General features: G+C 41.4%; 1 protein-coding gene across 1 annotated transcript in view; it reads left to right on the top strand.

The window, feature by feature from the left end:
* JADE3 (jade family PHD finger 3) overlaps positions 1 to 20,624 on the top strand; it is a 54,914-nt gene extending 34,290 nt beyond the window's left edge. Inside the window, exons 6-11 of the mRNA XM_014960446.1 lie at positions 572 to 783; positions 3,601 to 3,768; positions 9,555 to 9,671; positions 10,133 to 10,606; positions 13,260 to 13,377; positions 17,151 to 20,624. Coding sequence (XP_014815932.1) covers positions 572 to 783; positions 3,601 to 3,768; positions 9,555 to 9,671; positions 10,133 to 10,606; positions 13,260 to 13,377; positions 17,151 to 18,043 — 1,982 coding nt within the window. The 3' untranslated portion in view covers positions 18,044 to 20,624. The remainder of the gene's footprint in view (positions 1 to 571; positions 784 to 3,600; positions 3,769 to 9,554; positions 9,672 to 10,132; positions 10,607 to 13,259; positions 13,378 to 17,150) is intronic.
* The last annotated feature ends 887 nt before the right edge of the window (positions 20,625 to 21,511 follow it).

The following is a 21,511-nucleotide window of genomic DNA, read 5'->3' on the forward strand; positions in this document are numbered from 1 at the left end:
ACTATTATATCTTAAAAAACCCAACAAAACAAAAAAGGTAGTTTTCATATCCATTCTGCTGGTCACTGAAGTAGTGTACTGAATGGTGTTGGGTGATGGCAAGTTCTGTATCTTTGTAAGATCTAAAGTGTTCTTGGTAAGTTTTATTTCCTAGGGAGTTAGTCTTCAGAAGAACATTGTGTGTAATTTTGAAAGAACATTGTGATTTTGCATGTAATTAGTGTTTCTTAAAGTGATGGAGGCAGAGGGAGGGTTGTATGGGAGCAGCTAGCAGTTACAGAAACTGCTGTCTGTCTTTTGTGCTGTAGTGCTTTCTTCAAGGTGCAGCCTTGTACTTTATATACAACTTAAACTTCTACTCCAGTAGCAGTTCTGCTTGTATTTATAAGATAGTGATACAATTGGCTAGTGAGTGAAAAAGGCCTTCTGTTTTTATTTTATTCTTTTATTAGTAGTATGCAGTGTTTACTGCTGTAATTGTTAGAAGTTGTCCTTCTCTCTTCCTGCATCTCAGACTCGGTCAGAGGCACCTGACTGTCCTCTAATTCCCCTTCCCTATTCTGTGTTGCAGGATGTGGCCCCCTGGATGAGAACACGATGGAAAAGACAATTGAAGTGCTGGAACGGCACTGTCATGAGAACATGAATCATGCTATTGAGACTGAAGAAGGATTGGGTATTGAATATGATGAAGACGTCATCTGTGATGTGTGCCGGTCCCCTGACAGTGAGGACGGGAATGACATGGTGTTTTGTGACAAGTGTAATATCTGTGTCCATCAGGTTAGTGCCTGCAGAAATGTCGATACTGTCCAAGTGTGGAGTACTTGTTAAAGTACTGTGTTAAAGTACTATTAAATGTTAATTGGAGCGCTTTGTGATTTTCTAGGTATGAAGGGTGGTATAATACTAAGATTAATTTTTGTCCCCTGACAGTTACAGTAGATTTTGTGACCTAGCATGGGAAATGTGTGGGTATCTACAGTCTAATAGGAACACAAAGTGTGTTCTTCGGACTTGCAAGTACTTCCTCTGTGACCATAAACAATTTCCCCCCTATTACTAAACCTGCTTTTGAAGATAAACAGGGCAGGAAATGCTGGCTTGCCCTATATGTGAAGAATCTAAAGATCGTTTGTTTCAAGCTGGGGTTTTTCCTCCTTGACTGACTAGTTAATTGGCCAGAAATGGGCTATCCAAATTTAACCATCTGAAACCACATGTAGGCACTTTAACAGACTGATCTTTTTTAGAAGGCGTAAGCACCTGCAATAACTGTGCTGTCAGTCTGAACGTTGCTCACATTTATAGCATTTCAGATGTAGCCAAGACTTTACACTGACTGAGCTCAGCGTAGTCAGGCAGAGGTATCCTTATAATCAGAAAAGGGATATGAATCCTGTGGTTTCCGTGTGTCCTGTTCTGGAAGGGGGGTTTGCTATGAAGTGGAAAGAGAATAAGGGCTTTTTTTTAAAAAAAATGTATTTTTGTACCGAGTGCAAGTAGTACTCGGAAAACGTATCTGGCTGAAAAAGGACCTGTCATCTCCCTGCTCGCAGTGGGCTGGCTTCCAGCCCGGCTGCTTTCCTGATCTGATTCACTGCGTGAAGCAGCCACGTGAGCGTGAGTGCCAGGAACATGGCCAGTGACAGGAATATGGCTGGCAGCTGGGCCGCCTGCTTTGGGCCCTGCTTGTGCCTCTTCAAAAGTAATGATGAATTTGCGGTCAAAAAGGCTTGTGGTTGCCTGCTGACAGCTGAGCTTGAGCTGGTGGCCTCCTTTCTCCTGACCCTTCCCCATGCCAGACCTGCCTGAAACATACTGGGGAGCATGTATGGGCTGGAGCTAATCCTTACAACAACAACAACATCAAAATCATTTTGGTTTTAATCTGGATCGGCCTGGGTTCACCATGTAGCCTCAGGTCTGTTTGTCATCACACAGTTTGGAGATTTCCTCCGTCATGGTGCCCTCTTGTGCCAGCTGAAACACATGTGAAATTACTGGTTCACTAGTCCAGGCCCCCTCCACTCCAATCTGTTAGTAGGATTAAATTAGAAAATAGTTTCAGGCCATTTCCAGGCACCTTAGGTGATGATCTTAGGTGTAATGCCTCTTCTGCATTAGTAATAGAAAGAATGCTGGTGGGAATGTACCACATAAGAGGAAGAAAAAAAATCACTTGTAAAATTTAGATTACAGCTCCCCCTGTTGGGTTTTTACAACAGTTGCCACATCAAAATAGCATTTAGAGTAGTCAGTCTTGGCATTTCAATAATGCAGGATTTAATTCAGGAAAGTCTCCATTTCTGCAGGCCTGACATAAATGTGCAATTTTTTTACTATATTGCTTCATATTAAATACTGAGATATTATCACCAGAGGGCTGGGAAAGGCAAGTATGGAAGTATTATACTAGATGTGAATCTGAAAGACTGGTTACAGCTAATGATCCTGTTCTGTTGAGGCTTTCAATGTTATTGTTACCAGAGATGGTGTTAGGAATGGTGGGATTTCCTCTGAAAGCTACCCTTTTGATAAAGTTTGTATTTGGAGCACTTGTGTGGAGTTAGACCTTGGTGGCAGCCAATGATTTCAGATACACTGAGCTTTTAATATGCGTGTATGTTTGTATAGCAGGATATGTCTAGATGGACTCATAGAATGGTTTGGATTGGAAGGGACCTTAAAGATCATCTCCCCCTGCCATGGGCAGGGACACCTCCCACTAGAGCAGGTTGCTCAAAGCCCCATCCAGCCTGGTCTTGAACACTTCCAGGGATGGGGCATCCACAGATTCCCTGGGCAACCTGTTCCAGTGTCTTACCTTATGTAGTTAGTGTTAGCTCCTGGTTAGCCATCAAGAACTGCCAGGACTTTGAATCAGAAAGCAGACTTTTTTTTTAAATTATTTTACTTTTCCTTTTTTTGTTTTTAATTCTCAAATCTAGGAAAACTTATTAAATTTTTCATTTTCTGAGGTGTTAATCGCAATACTTGGGAAATATGCATAAAACCCAGCACCTCATAATTTCAGTATAAGCCGTAACTTTTGTTGCAATATCAAGTAAATATTTAAAGTAACAAACAATTCACGGAACTGTAACCACAAAGGTAATTTAATGTTGCAGGAAATGGTCTTCAATCAAACCGATCATATCCCTTCACATCTAAATAGAATTATATTAGAGTGTAAAGTTATTAGTGGTAGGAAATTGTGATTTTAAAAAGGATTAGATGCAGAAGCTAATTTAAAGAAATGTCTACATTTTTTGCTTTAGAAATTTAAAAGTCTCTAAAAGGAAAGATGAAGGTTCTTACCGTCAGTGGTGTTCTGCAGTCACAATGGGTGTGTTTTATGCTATAACCAAATAATAACCAACACACATTTTAGAAAGAAACTGGCATTACAAGATTTTGCTTTAGAGGCTGTTTATCTCTTTGATCACTTGACTTGTTTTAAGGTAAAGAAATTAGAGAAAGATTAAATAAAGGCCAAACCATGCTTTTAGTATTTGAAAGCTTTGGTTCATGTGAGTATTAATGCTTGTGTGTGAAATAATATCAGCACAATGACCTCAGTATCTGTTTTCCTCCAAGGCATGCTATGGAATCTTAAAAGTACCTGAAGGGAGCTGGCTGTGTCGCACTTGCGTGCTGGGAATACATCCTCAGTGTCTCCTGTGTCCCAAAAGAGGAGGTGCCATGAAAGCTACCAGGACAGGGACCAAGTGGGCACATGTGAGCTGTGCTCTCTGGATTCCAGAGGTAAAACTTAATTTCTGCCTCTTTCCTCTGCATTGTAGACTCCTCTCTGCGTTCCTCCTTCTCGTTCCCTCCTCTGCCTTTTTATGTTCTCATGATTTAAGGTATCTGTCTGGTTTAATACTGTACTTTATTCTGATGAGTCTGCACAGTCTGTGAGGACTGGGAGAGAGTCCAGCTTATGTTCCATTAATTAATCACTTTGTTTCCTTCATTTACTCAGCAGTCACTTCTTGGTGTCGTTATGGTATCTGAATGACCTGCTAGAAAGGGTTACTGCTGTAAGCTAGTGTTCACTGTGCCACTGCAGCTTCATTGTCTCTCTTACTTTCTGACGAATTTCTGTGCTCAGTTAGGTGTATAATTTGCATGCATACATCCACTTCTTTTTTTTTTTTTTTTTTTTGCAGGGAATCAAAAGCATTTAATGGCATTGGTTATTTTGTTAGATTGAGCATTTGAGACAAAGTTTCTGATCCTGCACCATACTGCCTACCTTCATTGCCTACCCCCCTTCCCGTCTCTCTCTTTTTTTTTTTTTTTTTTTTAATACAAGTACCCCCCCATTGCATTATTTGTGTAGAATGGACTCTAAGATTTGTAGATTTGTAGTTTAAGATTTGTAGTTAAGGCTTTTTTTTGAAGCAAAATTTTTCTAAACGGTGGGGAGATAAGACATTTTATCTTTTATGTTATATTTTATAAGTAAAGGCTCTTTTGATATATCTGTGCATACATATATGGAGACTTTAATAACGAAGCTTTGCACTTCTCTATTTTGAATCAAGTTAAGCATCACGTTATAGTTCTGTAAATCAGAGTGTTTGTTTGTGTATAAATGGAGTTAGTGTTTAATTTTGTACTTGGAATATTTCTGTTTTCTTTCTGGTAAGAACCACAGATCCATTACAGTGGGTGGTTTAGGGTGAGGTGGTAGCCATATCTGTCGGCACCATGACATCAGGGGGATGGATGCCTTATTTTCTGAATCTTCTGCTCCCAAGCACAGCCAGGCCTCACATTTGCAAAACTGAGGAAGATGTTAGGATTCTGAGTATTTTTTTAACATAGCAGCCAGATGCAGTGTGTAATTCTTAGCTGTATCTCAGGCATATATCTGCTTTTCAAGGAGGTTATTTTTGCAGTTGCGTTTTCCTTTCAAGCTTGCTTGTAGTTCTTGGCATCTCTTCCACCCTTAAGGCGAGAGGAGTTGAGAAAAAAATAAAAGATTTATTTTAAAATTTAAAAAATAAAGAGACATTGCTTAACTTTTCCTCCTGCACTTTATGAAGTGTCTTGGCTGGCAGCTCCCCTGGCTCTGAGCAGATTGGTTTTCCGAATAGATGCTTTCTGCATTTGGTTGCCTTGATGCTCTTTCCAGCAGAAGAAGAACCAGCAGGTTTAGGAAGCAGGTGATGGCAGGGCAGGGAGCACACACTGCCTTCCTGCTTGCCCGCCTCCCTCCAGCTGAGGGAGAAAAGCTGCCGGGGGAGCACCCAGGTGGGAGAGCTCGAATTCAGCTGCTCCCACAGCCCATCTGGTGACTCCAGGCCTCAGGCACCTCCTCCCCTCCACACCAATACCAAGTGTGTTGGCACAGTGAGGAGGTGACACCTGCCAATAGGGGTGGGAAATGCCTCTTGGACCCATTCTCTTTCTGTCTCCTGTGTTGTCACCTGGAAAACAATTTGGTCACTGGAGAAACCAGAGAAACCTTTGGGAATGAATCTCTGCTAAAATGGCAGGTCAGTTCCTGTCTGGAGAGTCACTGTGGCCTTATGTCCTGCAGGGGACAAGAAAGATCCAGAGTTTTAAGACCTGGGGATGGATACCCTATTAGGGGAGAATGTGTAATCTCATATACCTATTTTTCTTCTCCCTGAGATAGTAACACGCTGGAACTTCCCAAAAAGAAACAGATGAGTTAGAAAGTCACTGCTGTTTCCTCTTGTGACCCTAATGAAATGAAGAAAGGCAGAATGCAGAGAGGAAAGGGCCATAAACATGTCTGTGCCTTGTGGTAAAAGGTTCAAAGAGGGACTTCCTGAGTCACCAAATACAAGCTAGCATTGTTGCAGGCAATTGCACTAGGTATCTTCCTTCATTAAGTTATTGGGCACTGTCTTAAAATGGTTTTTCTTCCCTCCTTTCCTTGTGAGCTAGTGCTGTCGAAAGGCTTTCTTGATGCTCACTTGGCTGATTGGGACGTTTGAAGGTTTTTGCTTTGCAAAGTGTTCTCACTTGGTTTATATTTTTTTCTTCTGCCTTTATTGTCTTTTATTGTAAATGTGTAGTCATGCTTTCTTAAAAGGTATTCTTTAAAAAAAAGAGAAAAAAAAAAAAGGAAACACTGAGACCAGAAAACTTACACCAAGTGTTTTGAAATTCACAGTCCTTCTCTGCCTCAGATAACTCATTACAGTTATGTCCTCCCTCAATCATTGTGGCGTTAGCTGAAGCACAAGGTTATATTTCCTTGCTGCAGCTGGAAGGGTATCAAATTGACTGTCCTTAGCTGCTGTTGTGAGTGGCCATCCTCCAGCCACTGGGCAGATTGTTGTGCCCTCCTGCAGCTACTGGTGGCAGGTTAGCAGAGAACAGCAGGGTGACGATGCATCGAGATGGCAGCTCATGTGCATAACAGTCATAGAGAATAGGCTTCAAGAGACCACTATCTTCACTCTTCCACGTTCTTAAAACTTCCTCAGAGTGCAGCAGTCAAAATGTAACCTGATACAAGGTGAAGACGGATCATTTCTGCCTTGGGATGGGAGGTTTTGGAGAATGGAAAGGTTGGCGTCTCCGCTCTCTGGATCCCTTCTGAACAGAAAAGTTCAAACAGACTTTGCCTTGACTCCTCTCTTTGAAACAGGCAGCGGCATGAGGCCAGTATAAATAAATCGCACCTGACTTCTGTAAGCGCCTCTTTGTGCTTTTAGAAAGTGGGGTAATATAAACAGGCAGCGTTACAAGCTGAACAGACAGTATTTCCCACATAACTGTTTCCTGACCTTTTGAGTCCCCTCTGGATAAGGAGCAGGGAGAGCATTAAAAGGGGCAGAAAAGGGAAAGGGAGAAGATCTGTGTCAATTCCCAGCTCCTGCTGGGAAGCACAGTGGAAGCTGCTATTACTCAGTCTTCAGAAAAAAAATCACTGAAGATTCTGGTTTCCTTTAGAAAGGAATATAGACAATCTGACAAGTTGATATAATCCCTGAATTCCCAAAGGAATTCTTGCCTCTTAGTATAGTGGTAAATGGGATAAGAATTGCAGTCAATCTCTGTACAACATTGTTTCAGAAATACTTGTGCAACTTGTAACCAACTCTGTTTTGAGCAAGGTCAGGTTAGGTTGATGAAAGGCTCTTTCATTTTGGAAGCAAAAAAGCTACATTTGATAATGTTTAGAGTGCTGGACATGATTTTGTGGAACCATTCAAGCATTTCAAGGACAGCTTTGTCACTCTCCCACCGATTTATAGGAAGGCCACAACAGATTAATACCTGATGAGGGCATCACGTATTGCCTGCCTGTTCTCCTTGTCTGGTGAAACCTGGGCCCTCTCTGAACCGTCTCACTGTCTTCCTAATGAAGACTTCTAGAAATGCTGTGCAGCAGGTTGACCCCAGTATATTTCAGCAGATATGGTTTGCAGTTGGGGGACTGGAGGATGAAGTATTATAACAAATATAAATCCTATTAGATTAGAGTCAATTTATGTCATTAGTTCATGAACTTCTGATAAACTTTTTTTAAATGTGGAAATGATGAACCAAGTAATCTCTTGCAAAGCTGTCTTTTCCACCTCCTTAAATCATCCTTAGAGCAATGCAATGATAAGGAAAGAGTAGCAAATATACTAAAGTTGAGCATAGCAACTATGACTCTTGAGCTTGATCAACTTAGCACTGCTATCTTTAGATAAGTCTACCTCACAGCCAAGGTCTGCTGAAGGCATGAAGCCTTTTCTCCTCAGGGATTAAGCAGGTTTTAAAGTGAATATGTGCATCAAGTGATTGTTGATGTATCCCAAAAGAAAGCTTGGAAATTCAGCTTATGCTACTGGCTCTTGTAAAGTCCACAGTTTAATTATCTCATGTAATTCATATACCCTGAATTTCCCTAGAAGAGTCTTATTATGGAGGTAATCTTTGAAAACTACTGTAGCATAATGCTCTTAAAGTTTTCTAGGAGGGGGGGGGGAAACTGTTCAATCTCAGCCTTAACTGATTTTTTAAGGAATTAGCTTTATTGTGGCCTCACAGTGCCACAGAGCCTAGGAACCTCCTTTCTTTAAATCCTTAGATCTGACCCCTTTGAGAAGAGACCCTTATCCCACCTCTGGAAATACAAGTCTGCTCTGTTCTGGTGAATTGTTCATAGAAAGTGTGGAGATCTTCCTAGCTGGAGTCAGCATTGTATTTCTGCTTCAGGCAGGTAGCCCTCCAAAGCACACAACTGCTAAATTCAAAAAGTGGTGTGAAAGCTTAAAAATCCAGGCTTTTGGAGACTGGCATTCTTGGGACGGTACAGTTATCTCATGGAAATCTTCCACCATGTGCCATTCTCATACTGTCCCAGTTCTGCATGTTAGTCATGGTCATTATGGAGGACAGTCCTTGTTTACCAGTATGGACAACAAGCAGCTGAGAAATTTCTAAAGGATATGTGGACGTTAGTATAACAAAGAATAGGAAAAAGCATCCTGTGCTTATCTGATTTTTTTTCTTTCTTTTAGTAATAATATCCTTAATGTGGTTTGCCAGAGACAAATGGATCATCCACACTAAGTATGTAAAAGCTGGCACAAAAGAATATACCGTGCTTTGCAGTAAGAGAAGTTTGTTGTATTCTTTCTCAAATTATCCTTGACACAATCTGTAGTTAAGCAAGCACAGTAGAATCACCTCTTGCATTGGGAGCGCTTGATGGAGAGCCAGAGCTGGGAAGCGAGGCTTCCCCTGGCTGCTGACTGATAGACCTGGTTCTGAAGCAAAGACTGAGGGCCGGGAGGTGGATCTGGTCAACATCTATAAGTACTTAAAGGGTGGCTGTCAAGAGGAAGGGGCCAGTCTTTTTTCAATGGTGCCCAGGGATAGAACAAGAGGAAGAGGGCGAAAACTTGAATATAAGAAGTTCCATCTGAACATGAGGAGGAACTTCACTTTGAGAGTGGCAGAGCACTGGATCAGGCTGCCCAGAGAGGTGCTAGAGTCTCCATCACTGGAGACATTCAAAACCTGCCTGGACACGTTCCTGTGCAGCCTGCTCTAGGTGGACCTGCTTTGGCAGGGGGGTTGGACTAGATGATCTCCAGACGTACCTTCTAACCCCATATCATTCTGTGATTCTGTGCTCTTAAAGAAGGAGTTTTTCAGGTAAGTATGGGTTCTGAGTAGCTTGTATTTTTAAGTTTGACCTGTTAAAGCAGCACAGAAAACAAGAAAACACCCTTCTATTGCCTCCCCGAAAAAAAAGCCCAACAGTTGAAATAAACTTAAGCATCACTTACTGCAGTCTCTCAACTGGTTCATAACAAGGTATGCTGTAGATACCTCAAATGTTTTAAAGAATTGCAGCTTTTAGCTACCAGGTTAAACTAGTAGTATTCCACAATATTGTTTTCATGTGGAATCTTCCAGGGTCCCTTGCTGAGAAGCATGAGCACATGGAGATCTCACAGTGAGATAAATGTGTGGTCATGTTTCTTCTTCTGGTATTAATGAAGAGCTTGTTTTTATTGCCTTGGTAACTGCTTCCCATGATGGCTTTGTTTGTTTGTTTACAGGTTAGCATTGCTTGCCCAGAGAGGATGGAGCCAATCACAAAGGTGTCTCACATTCCACCAAGTCGATGGGCTCTAGTGTGTAGTTTATGCAAGCTGAAAACCGGTGCTTGCATTCAGGTACGTGCTTGTCCTGTGGTAACTCTTGGGCCTATGTGAGAAGGGCAGTTTTGGTTTTGCATTTTCTCCTTCCTGTGTTCTGAGATGCTTTAGAATGCAGATGACCATTGGACAGATGCTTACTTCTTCACAGCTGTTTGCCATCAAATTAGTTTGCTAGCAGGGAGATTGAGGAGTTAGTCTGAGTTGCCTTCTGAACAAGGCTGAGATGTGGAAGGACTGCTATTCTGTGGGTCAGAGATGGATAGAAAGGTCCTTCTGTTGAACACTGTTCACAAACAAAAAAATACTAAGTCAGGTGATACCAACTTCAAAGAGATCAACAGATATTTTTTTAAAAGAGTGTTTTTGTATGTGTTTTTGTAGGAATGGACTTTCATGTAATTAAGGTAATTCTGTCCTTTTTTTCTGTTTTGTTGCTATTGTTAGTGATTGAAGGTTTGTTTCTTTTTTGTTTGTAGTGCTCTGTGAAAAGCTGTATCACTGCCTTTCATGTCACCTGTGCCTTTGAGCATAGTTTAGAGATGAAGACTATCCTGGATGATGGGGATGAGGTCAAGTTCAAGTCGTATTGTCTAAAGCACAGCAAGAACAAACAGAATTCGCTGCCTGATGTTGATGAGCACCCCAAGAGCATGTCAGACCAGAAGCAAACAGAGAGTGAGAAAACCAGTTTGCGAGCCCAGAAACTCCGAGAGCTGGAAGAAGAGTTTTACTCACTGGTTAAAGTGGAGGATGTTGCAGCAGAACTGGGCCTCCCTAAACTTGCTGTAGACTTCATCTACAATTACTGGAAATTAAAGCGAAAAAGTAACTTTAACAAACCATTGTTTCCTCCCAAGGAGGATGAAGAAAATGGCTTGGTGCAGCCGAAAGAAGATAGCATTCATACTCGCATGAGGATGTTCATGCATTTGAGGCAGGACCTAGAAAGGGTAAGAGTTTAATTTGGTAAAGTTTTGAAAAAAACTATTTGCAGGTGACCAAGGTCTTTGTTCGTGGGTGGAAGTGTGAATGGCAGAAGCGCAAGGAGGTAATTTTTAAAAGAATAATTAAAAAAAAAAAAAAAGAAAAAAGGCCTTCAACTCCAGTCTTTTGGTATGCTGCCTTGCCTGCTGCAGAGTCTTTCAGGAACTGCCCCTTCTTAGTCCAGTGAGAGATCCAACGTCAGAGGAGTGCTTCCTGACTTGCTTAGAGGTTATTCCTTTATGTGTTTTAAGATGTATGTGTCTTATGCACAATGGACATACTTGCTAATGGACTCTTCGATTTCAGCTTCAATTGAGTAAATTTATTTGACCCAGCAGTAATTGTTGCTAGTAATACAGATTCAGTAACAAAAGATGTTGCTTTTATTAAATGAAATCAAGTGCAAACAGCAAAGGAATGGGGCAGACTTAACAAATTCTTATCATTCACTTTCTGTCTCAGGATGGAGGAACTCTCTGATTTGTACTTAAAAAGGTGTTTAGAGTAGAATGATAAATACTAGCCAATTCTGAGTTTGGAAAAATCAATTTGCATAAGTAAAGCAGTAAGTATTCTTTAGTGAGTGCGCATTAAGCTTCTGGAGAATCCTAAAAATATGTTAAAGCAGAGCTTCTCACCCTCATCACTTGAAGGCAAGTAGGTGAAATCCTAGATGGTTAACTTCCACAGTGACTTTTTGGTTTCTCACACACAGAAGAGTGTCAGCCTATATTTATACTACTTCCTGTGACATCTGATTCAGGAGCCTTAGGTCTTCTCCTCGCCAGCGTGCTGGTGTCATCTAGTCCCAGGTCAGGCTGAATCACTCGTCACTCTCTTGACCTAGATGCTTTCACTGCATTGGAAGAAAAAAGATTCAGATTAGATCTCAGGAAGAAATTTTTTACTATGAGGGTGGTGAGGCACTGGAACAGGTTGCCCAGGGAAGTTGTGGATGCCCCATCCCTGGAAGTGTTCAAGGCCAGGCTGGATGTGGCCTTGAGCAACCTGCTCTAGTGGGAGGTGTCCCTGCCCATGGCAGGGGGTTGGAACTTGATGATCTTTGAGGTCCCTTCCAACCCAAACCATTCTATGATTCTATGTAGCTGCCTTAGGTGCTACAGTTGGTTAGTGGTCTGAAATAACCCACTGACTCTACCACCATGCGTGGCTTTACTCAGAAGGAGGTAAAGGAAATTATCTTTTTACCAGTAGCAAGCCGGGCTCTTACCAGATTGCCAGTTAGCTGGTAGTTGAAAAAGATGGAGCTCTAATAAAGTCAGAGCAGACGTGCAAAATGTGGTACAGAGACATCAGAGAGGACAGGGGAAGGAAAAGCAGAAGAGAGAAAATAGTGTAAGAAAAGGAAAAGCAATACTGGAGAGAGAAGAACATGAAAACACAGAAATGAGTGTGGTAGCTAAGACTTGCACTTGGCAGTGTAATTCTTGTCTTGAATTTAGTCCTCCTTTTCCAGGACCACTTCAGATATAGTTACTTATATATATATAAAAAAAAAAAAAAAGTCTCTTGAAAGAATGAGCTTATTTTGTTTGATGAGTGGTTGGTTTACATCAAATTTTGTTGAAATTGATGTGTGTATCCTGAGGTAGTTCGTAGTTTGAAGGAGGTAATTCATAGTTTGTAACGTCTGTCTCAAGAGTTTCTGAATTTCTTTGTGCCACAGGGTTTTCTACTCAGTTGTATCTTGAGATGAATATAAATTTGGGAATCTTGGCATTTCATGGTATTTCAGGTGGGGTCTCCGCAGAGCAGAGTAGAGGGGCAGAATCACCTCCCTTGACCTGCTGGCCACACTGCTTTTGATGCAGCCCAGGACACTGTTGGCCTTCTGGGCTGTGAGCCCGTGTTGCCAGCTCACGTCCAGTTCTTCTTCTACGAGTATCCCAAGTCGCACTCAGCAGGGCTGCTCTCAATCCCTTCATCTCCCAGCCTGTGTTGATACCAGGGGTTGCCCTGACCCAGGTGCAGGACCCTGCACTTGGCCTTCTTTAACTCCATGAGTCAGTGCAAAGAACTGCTGAATGGATCAGCCAAAATGTGTACATTGCACAAGAAGCCAGAGTGTTCTTTTAGAGGTGATCTATGTGTTAATTTTGGTCCATACAGGCCAGCTCTCTTGGGTATCTTTGTATAAAGTGTTACTTTAAATGTTGCAATAATTTTAGGGGAAATAATCACAGTTAAGCTGTTAAAAATCATTCAATGAAACATTTTGCAGGGAAATTCTGGGAGAATCCAGTATTGCCTACAGTAACATCCCTGGCATCATATATAATAGAAGCAGGCTTACAGACAAGCAAGTCTTAGCAAATACTTGCTTTTCTTTTGACTGGAATTTTGTATTTGCTCACTGTTCTTACAGATGAAAATAGATTCTGCTGTCTTGCAGAATATATTCTAGGCAGTCATTGAATTGGCAATTAAGAAATTCCAGAATATTTTCTTAATTAGTAGTTACATATGTTCAGTAATATTCGCAAGAACTTTGCCGAGGGATTTTGCACATAATGTTTTAATTTTGTTGCTGATGCACTTTTTTAAATTGTGTCAAGATTTAGTTTTTACTGCTTATTAAGTCTTGTCATTCCTCCATAGGTAAGAAATCTCTGCTACATGGTAAGCAGGAGAGAGAAACTGAAGCTGTCTCACAGTAAAGTACATGAACAGGTCTTCAATTTGCAAGTCCAGCTCATTAATCAGGAAATTGCTGCAGGTAATCATATAAATATAAAATATTTGCAAATTCTGTCTCTTTTTAAGCCCAAAAATATGTTTTCTTTATGTCCCTGCTTAGTGCTTTTAAGTACACAGTCAACGAAAGTAGCACCACACACAAAACTCTTTCATGTCCTAAAATATTTACTTGGATATTTCTTATTTCATGACCGTTTCTGAGACGTGCCTATTACTACTTATCAGTCACTGTGGCATCCAGGTAGCAGAAGTGATCTGGTGGTGATCTCTTTTCACTTCTTGGCTGCTTTTTACAGTACTGTTTTCCCTACAGCAGACTCCGTGCTGCTGCTTGGCTCTCCAGCCCAGAAGGTTTTTTTACTTGCTGTCAGTAGTCGGTTCCTTCAGGCAAAAGAGAAGAGCGACTGATGGGAATGGCTGCTGCTCTCATGTTGCCCTGCATGCTTCATGAACAGCGCAAAAAGGCATTTCTTAGCCTGCCCTCTGTGGTTACTCTCCCTCCTTCAAAAACAGTTAAAAGTACTCTGGTTTGTAATAGTGAGTAGTAACTGCTCAGGAATGCTCATGTACCAAAGCCCGCTCTGCTCTTCATTTTTATAGCCATCTTGAAACACAAAATTTGGAAAGAGGAAGAATATATATTACAGTGCAATTACTTTTTTTTTAATAAGGAAGGCAGCTTGCTCTTCAATGTGAAATTAATATCTTTCTCTTCTTTCCAGATACGTACTATGTTTTTCATGACCAATTTAGAGTCAAGTCTTTTTGCCTTTTTTTCCTCTACCTTTGAAACATGGATAGGTTTCATTAGTACTGACAAGGTGGTATTTTTTTAAACTGTTTTAGATCAGACTAGTATTTTGTGGAAGCAGCAGTACTCTAAGGCACTCTAGTTTTGTGTAAATGCGTTTTATTAGAAATGTCTACTAAATTTATTTGGTGTCTTTACAAATACAAGTGCTTTTTTAATCCTTTTTAGAATAGCTTGATAGCTACTTTACAACGGTGCTGTATGCATATATTATCATAAAGACTAATATATTGGGGTGAAAAGACCTCTAAAGCATAGAGAATTTTATAATACAAAGCAGAGAGTTGAACTAAGTCCAAATTGAAACTCAGTTTGAAGCATTGTTTTTTCTCCATCCAAAACTGAATAATGAACCTTTTTTATAGCTTTGTTGGAACTACTTCAGTCATATCTCAAAACTGGTTCAATTCATTGGCTTAAAGCCCTGTAAAAAGGGCACATTGTTGTTTTTAATGGAAATGCTAAAATGCTTACCTAAATTCTGAAACGGTGGATAATTTGGAACAGTTCTCTTTATCCCAGCTTCTCTTTAATGTCCTGAAATAATTTCACACTAATTGTTTGCAAATGCGTGTTACTGTTGAATGACCTTCTAATGGACTCTAAAACTTGTTACAGATAACAAAATTATTATCCTCTTTTAAAAAAGCCTCCTTTTTTTTTCTTTTTTCTGTTCCCTCATCTCTTTCTCCTGTAGGCCATACTCTGACAAATGCACTAGAGAACACACTGTTCTACCCACCTCCCAGGATCACCCTGAAGTTAAAAATGCCCAAATCAGCACTAGGAGATTGCAAAAACAACTCGCTGAAGCCTGGCAACAGGCCGCTCTCTCCTGACAACAACAGCACTGTTTACGGCAAACGGAGTGTGACGATGTCGAAGGAATCGTTCGAAATTAAAGCAAAATCTTACTCCAGGTATCAGCACGACAGCAGAAGTAACGGGTTGCTGGCAGGGATTGGGAAGCCTCGGAGCGAGGTGAAGGACTCCGGCCCCATGCCGATGCCGGAGTTTCACCGGGGCCAGCCGTCCTTTGCCGAGGGATTTTGCACATAATGTTTTAATTTTGTTGCTGATGCACTTTTTTAAATTGTGTCAAGATTTAGTTTTTACTGCTTATTAAGTCTTGTCATTCCTCCATAGGTAAGAAATCTCTGCTACATGGTAAGCAGGAGAGAGAAACTGAAGCTGTCTCACAGTAAAGTACATGAACAGGTCTTCAATTTGCAAGTCCAGCTCATTAATCAGGAAATTGCTGCAGGTAATCATATAAATATAAAATATTTGCAAATTCTGTCTCTTTTTAAGCCCAAAAATATGTTTTCTTTATGTCCCTGCTTAGTGCTTTTAAGTACACAGTCAACGAAAGTAGCACCACACACAAAACTCTTTCATGTCCTAAAATATTTACTTGGATATTTCTTATTTCATGACCGTTTCTGAGACGTGCCTATTACTACTTATCAGTCACTGTGGCATCCAGGTAGCAATATTTTAACTCTTAAAATATTTTGATATTTCTTTATTTTATGACCGTTTCTGAGACATGCCTATTACTTATCAGTCACTGTGGCATCCAGGTAGCAGAAGTGATCTGGTGGTGATCTCTTTTCACTTCTTGGCTGCTTTTTACAGTACTGTTTTCCCTACAGCAGACTCCGTGCTGCTGCTTGGCTCTCCAGCCCAGAAGGTTTTTTTACTTGCTGTCAGTAGTCGGTTCCTTCAGGCAAAAGAGAAGAGCGACTGATGGGAATCGCTGCTGCTCTCATGTTGCCCTGCATGCTTCATGAACAGCGCAAAAAGGCATTTCTTAGCCTGCCCTCTGTGGTTACTCTCCCTCCTTCAAAAACAGTTTAAAGTACTCTGGTTTGTAATAGTGAGTAGTAACTGCTCAGGAATGCTCATGTACCAAAGCCCGCTCTGCTCTTCATTTTTATAGCCATCTTGAAACACAAAATTTGGAAAGAGGAAGAGTATATATTACAGTGCAATTACTTTTTTTTTTAATAAGGAAGGCAGCTTGTTCTTCAATGTGAAATTAATATCTTTCTCTTCTTTCCAGATACGTACTATGTTTTTCATGACCAATTTAGAGTCAAGTCTTTTTGCCTTTTTTTTTCCTCTACCTTTGAAACATGGATAGGTTTCATTAGTACTGACAGGTGATATTTTTTTAAACTGTTTTAGATCAGACTAGTATTTTGTGGAAGCAGCAGTACTCTTAAAGCACTTTGGTTTTGTGTAAATGCGTTTTATTAGAAATGTCTACTAAATTTATTTGGTGTCTTTACAAATACAAGTGCTTTTAAGGCACTCTAGTTTTGTGTAAATGCGTTTTATTAGAAATGTTAAAGCACTTTGGTTTTGTGTAAATGCGTTTTATTAGAAATGTCTACTAAATTTATTTGGTGTCTTTACAAATACAAGTGCTTTTTTTAATCCTTTTTACAATAGCTTGATAGCTACTTTACAACGGTGCTGTATGCATATATTATCATAAAGACTAATATATTGGGGTGAAAAGACCTCTAAAGCATAGAGAATTTTATAATACAAAGCAGAGAGTTGAACTAAGTCCAAATTGAAACTCAGTTTGAAGCATTGTTTTTTCTCCATCCAAAACTGAATAATGAACCTTTTTTATAGCTTTGTTGGAACTACTTCAGTCATATCTCAAAACTGGTTCAATTCATTGGCTTAAAGCCCTGTAAAAAGGGCACATTGTTGTTTTTAATGGAAATGCTAAAATGCTTACCTAAATTCTGAAACGGTGGATAATTTGGAACAGTTCTCTTTATCCCAGCTTCTCTTTAATGTCCTGAAATAATTTCACACTAATTGTTTGCAAATGCGTGTTACTGTTGAATGACCTTCTAATGGACTCTAAAACTTGTTACAGATAACAAAATTATTATCCTCTTTTAAAAAAGCCTCCTTTTTTTTTCTTTTTTCTGTTCCCTCATCTCTTTCTCCTGTAGGCCATACTCTGACAAATGCACTAGAGAACACACTGTTCTACCCACCTCCCAGGATCACCCTGAAGTTAAAAATGCCCAAATCAGCACTAGGAGATTGCAAAAACAACTCGCTGAAGCCTGGCAACAGGCCGCTCTCTCCTGACAACAACAGCACTGTTTACGGCAAACGGAGTGTGACGATGTCGAAGGAATCGTTCGAAATTAAAGCAAAATCTTACTCCAGGTATCAGCACGACAGCAGAAGTAACGGGTTGCTGGCAGGGATTGGGAAGCCTCGGAGCGAGGTGAAGGACTCCGGCCCCATGCCGATGCCGGAGTTTCACCGGGGCCAGCCGTCCGGGAAGCCCTTAGCCCTGCAGGCTGCTTTGCACGGACAGTCTTCCATCGGGAACGGGCGGGTGCAGCAGGAGAACTCGCGGCTGGCGGCCAAGTCCAACGGTCTGATGGGCAGGGCTGGAGACGTCAGCCAGAGAGACAGCTCCAGCCAGACGCCCTACGAACAAGAGTCCGTGCTCACGGCTCACTTGGCCAGCCAGAGCGGTTTCCGAAAATCCACCATAGAACATTTTAGCCGGTCCTTTAAAGAGGCTACCAACAGCCTGGTGAGGACCACGGAAGATCTCCGGTGCTGTGAAAAGCCAACGAGAAGACTCGCAACAAAAGACCGCTTGTGGAGCAAGCAGACGCTGGAAGGTGCTCCGTACCAGGACAACGACGGGTACTGTCCTGACTTAGAGCTGAGTGACTCTGAAGCAGAAAGTGATGAAAACAAAGAGCAAGTGAGGTTAAGACGAAGTAGCTCAGAGAGAGAAAGCCCAAGTAAGGACTTCGGAAGAGATTGTCACAATAGAAACAAAAAGAATATGATTTCTCACAGTTCGGTACAAAGGTGATTAGAAGCCCCCGCGGGGTAACCCAGCCTTTATGTATTCCAGCGTACCAGTGCAAAGCTCAGCATCAGAAGGTTCCAGAAAACAGCCCAGGACCTACGTTAGGAGGAGTTGCAGTAGGGGATGGGGGGAGGGGAGAGAAATCAGAGTAGTTTCGTTCAACTGTGAATTGGCCTGCAGTCTTCGCGAGGTTAACTGAGTTATTGCAAAGTCATGTGGAAATCGATGGGTTTTTTTTATTAGAGGGTAACACCTGGGAGAGCACGAAGCGGTTAATCTCTGTGTAAGTTCAGGAAACTGCTTCCCCCTCGCCAGTTCACTGTTCTGTGGGTCTCGTGGCAGTGGTGGTGAGGTATTAAAAAAAAGTCCTTGTGTCGCTCTCCCCGTGGTGCAGGAGGCTGCAAACGTGGAGACACTGAGAGGGCATTCCTACGGCACCCGCAGCGTGGCTTCGATCCAGCAGCGCGCTCGCGGGCCCGCTAGGAAGTTCAGCACGTGAAAGGTCCTGCTGGTTTCCCCCCCCCCTCCCCAAAACACCAAGGAACATTTGTGCTCAGATCTCCGAGCGCCTGCCGCTGTGCTCTGCTGGATCAGGCCCAAAGTGACTACTGAGTGACCATCCTCTTCTGCCCGGGGGGCTCTGAACCGCAGTGGTGTTTGCAGGCTCCTTGCGGAGGGGGGAAGCAGGCCCTTGCCAAACTCGCTGACCTCGAGACGTGCCCCCCCCACCCCACCCCTCTCCCTGCTCTTGCTGAAGGTTATGTTTCTCTTCACAATAATTTGCTTATTTTGTAAATATATAACTTCTAGTACTTCAGTTCTGGTTTGGTTTTTTTTTTTAATCTCTGTACATAGTTGCTTGTTGTGGGATGCACTTGTAAATATTTTACCCAGCTAACAAGTACAGATGGCTAATTTTGTGGATAGTGTTTACAAAAGTAGATGTACTACTTCAAAGAAAAATGCTATTTGACACTTAAATTTAGGCAATCACCAGTGATGCCAGGTTCCTCTTGAAACGGAGATTTCATGTCCAGAGGTGTTTGTACCTGGTATTTTAAAAATAAGCTGAATTAGAAATAATTTTGTCTCAACTTTTAATGCAGGCCCAAATTTTCAACCCTAGTTGTCTGAACATGGGTGTAGGAGCCTTACTTCTGGCATCTAGGTCTGTAAAATTTTAGCCAGTCATCATTTGGAGTATGATTTTTTTTTTAATTGCCGAAAATCTATTATTTTATTAAGCTGCTTTTCAACCTCTGGATCAATTGCTGTTTCCCAAACTAAAACTTTCTTGTATGTCCTTTACAATTAGCAGTCGTTAAGGAGTGATTACATTTCAGCCAGTGTTGAGGAAGCAAGAAGGGGAATCCTTTTCTGTTCCTTTCAATGACAGGGAATTTTTTTGTTTGATTGCAAACAAACTTCTTGTTTTCCAGATGGTGTTGTGTTGATCGACAAAGTAACTGCACTGTTTTTCTCTGAAATGCTGTACATTTCATAGATACAACATCCTCTGTCCCCAGGTGACTGGCTGAAATGGGCTGTGGGTTCTACAGGGCACGCGATCCAGCTCCTTTCTATTGAGGGTTCGTTTTGGCTAAGAAAAAAAAAGAGTGTTCCCCACCCAGTGTGAAGATGACTATGCAGAATCCAACCAAAACCTGTTTTTTTCTTCATAATCTTAATTTATTGCTTTTAGCTTGGGAAATGGCAGCAACGTTTTCCGATTTTTTTTAAACTTTGAAATCTCCCTAGTTGCAATAGGACTAGCAAGTCAGGGGCTGGAGGACTTCTCAGTAGTGAAATAATTAAAAAAAAAAAAGTATACTTGGCAATTCTGCTCCATTTGCTTCATGCATCTTATTTTCTTTTTCATTTCTTGATTTTATGTATATTTGTGTAATTGATCTTTCTAGAGCTGTATCTTCAAAATTATTTCTTTTGGTGTAAATATGCAGTAGCATTTTAGGTTTCCACATATTTTATTTTAACGGGAAATGCTTTGTGTTCTAAGCCATGGGTCATTCAGAAGAAGTAAACAAATGTCTCTTCATTTGTATTCCAGTTCTGATTCTCTTAGTTCTCCTTCGATATTTATTAGGAATCCTCTCTTGCTGGTCATGAAATTTTATGAAGCTTGTATTGGGAACACTTATCTGGGAGGTCAGCAAAGCCTTCATGTTATTTTGTGGCCAGAAGCCTATGACAGAAGGGAGGGAAAATGGTGCTTCAGCAAAACTCAGCATTTCTGCTCTTCTGGGGTTATTAATTCAGTTGTTTCCAGTCTGGGCAATGGTTTTGCTAATTTTTACATAATTTTAATAGATATATGAAGGAGCCCTTGGTTATGTAGTTCTCAAGTATTGTCCCCAAAGTGCATTTGCTAGTTTTTATTGTGTGTTCGGTGGCTAACTGTTTGAAGTATTACCTCTTAACCTTATTTGTCAAATTTTTTTTTTGTGTTTTTGCATTTTGTTTTATATATATAAATATATATATATTCAATTTTCCAAGATGGACTCGGTCTTTTTCAGATGTCCCCTTTTTACAAGTACTTTTTCATTAAATTATGAAACTGCTAACAGTATTTTCATTTGTTGTGATTTATTCAGGGCTTTACCCTCTGTGTCTGGCAGGTTGTTAAACTCATCAGTCTAACAGCGGTCCTGTGTCCATCAGGAGTAAATCATTTCTGCAGAGTTGGCAATCCTTTTACTAAGTTGAAGTGTCAAGGAAAACCTTTCCCCTTCAGCCTCCCAAGAAAAAAAGAGTGGCTGAACACTAATTTGCTGTGTCTAGCAAATAGGACGAGCCTGGCTTTTGTTTCTGCCTAGCTGAGCAAATGTAACAGGCCGTTGGCTGCCCTGGTCTCACTTTTTAATATATTTGCTTATGCCTTAGGATGACTGTTTTTCCCTGGTTGGACAAATTAAGTTATAGAGGAAGAGCTGTAGCCAGGCCTTCTGTCTCATCCCTCTTATATGCTCACACACACGCACAAATGAACACTGGACAGCCGGCTACTGCCGTGTGTGTGTGTGCAAAGGACAAGTCAGCGCAAGAAAAGTTCCCATTTGATGTTTTATGTGGGTTTTGTGTGACCTGCTGCTGTAGTTCCCCCTGCTCCCACAGGCCGGTGCTGTGATGTTCCTCGCTGGCAGAGAGGAGCTGCTCCCTGTGCCAGAGCCGGGGAGACAGCAAAAATGAGGAGGAAGAGGGAGAGAAAGGAGCAGATGTAGCCACACAATCCATCCAGGAGCATCCCTCCTGCTCCGGTAGGTAGGGGAACTGGGGATTTGCAACCTATGTGTTGGAGGCAGCGGTGACCCTCCAGCCTGTGGTAGCCAACATGCTTGTGGCCAGAGCAGGTGGCCCCAGGCAGGCCAGGAGCAGAGTTGGAGGTGGTTTGGGTGAAATGGAGCAACAAGTCCCTCGGCTGAAAAGAAAACAGAAGGGAAAAAAGAAAAG

This window comes from Calidris pugnax, unplaced genomic scaffold (genome assembly GCF_001431845.1).
Source record: "Calidris pugnax isolate Ruff unplaced genomic scaffold, ASM143184v1 scaffold188, whole genome shotgun sequence".
In the NCBI taxonomy this organism is placed as follows: Eukaryota; Metazoa; Chordata; class Aves; order Charadriiformes; family Scolopacidae; genus Calidris; species Calidris pugnax.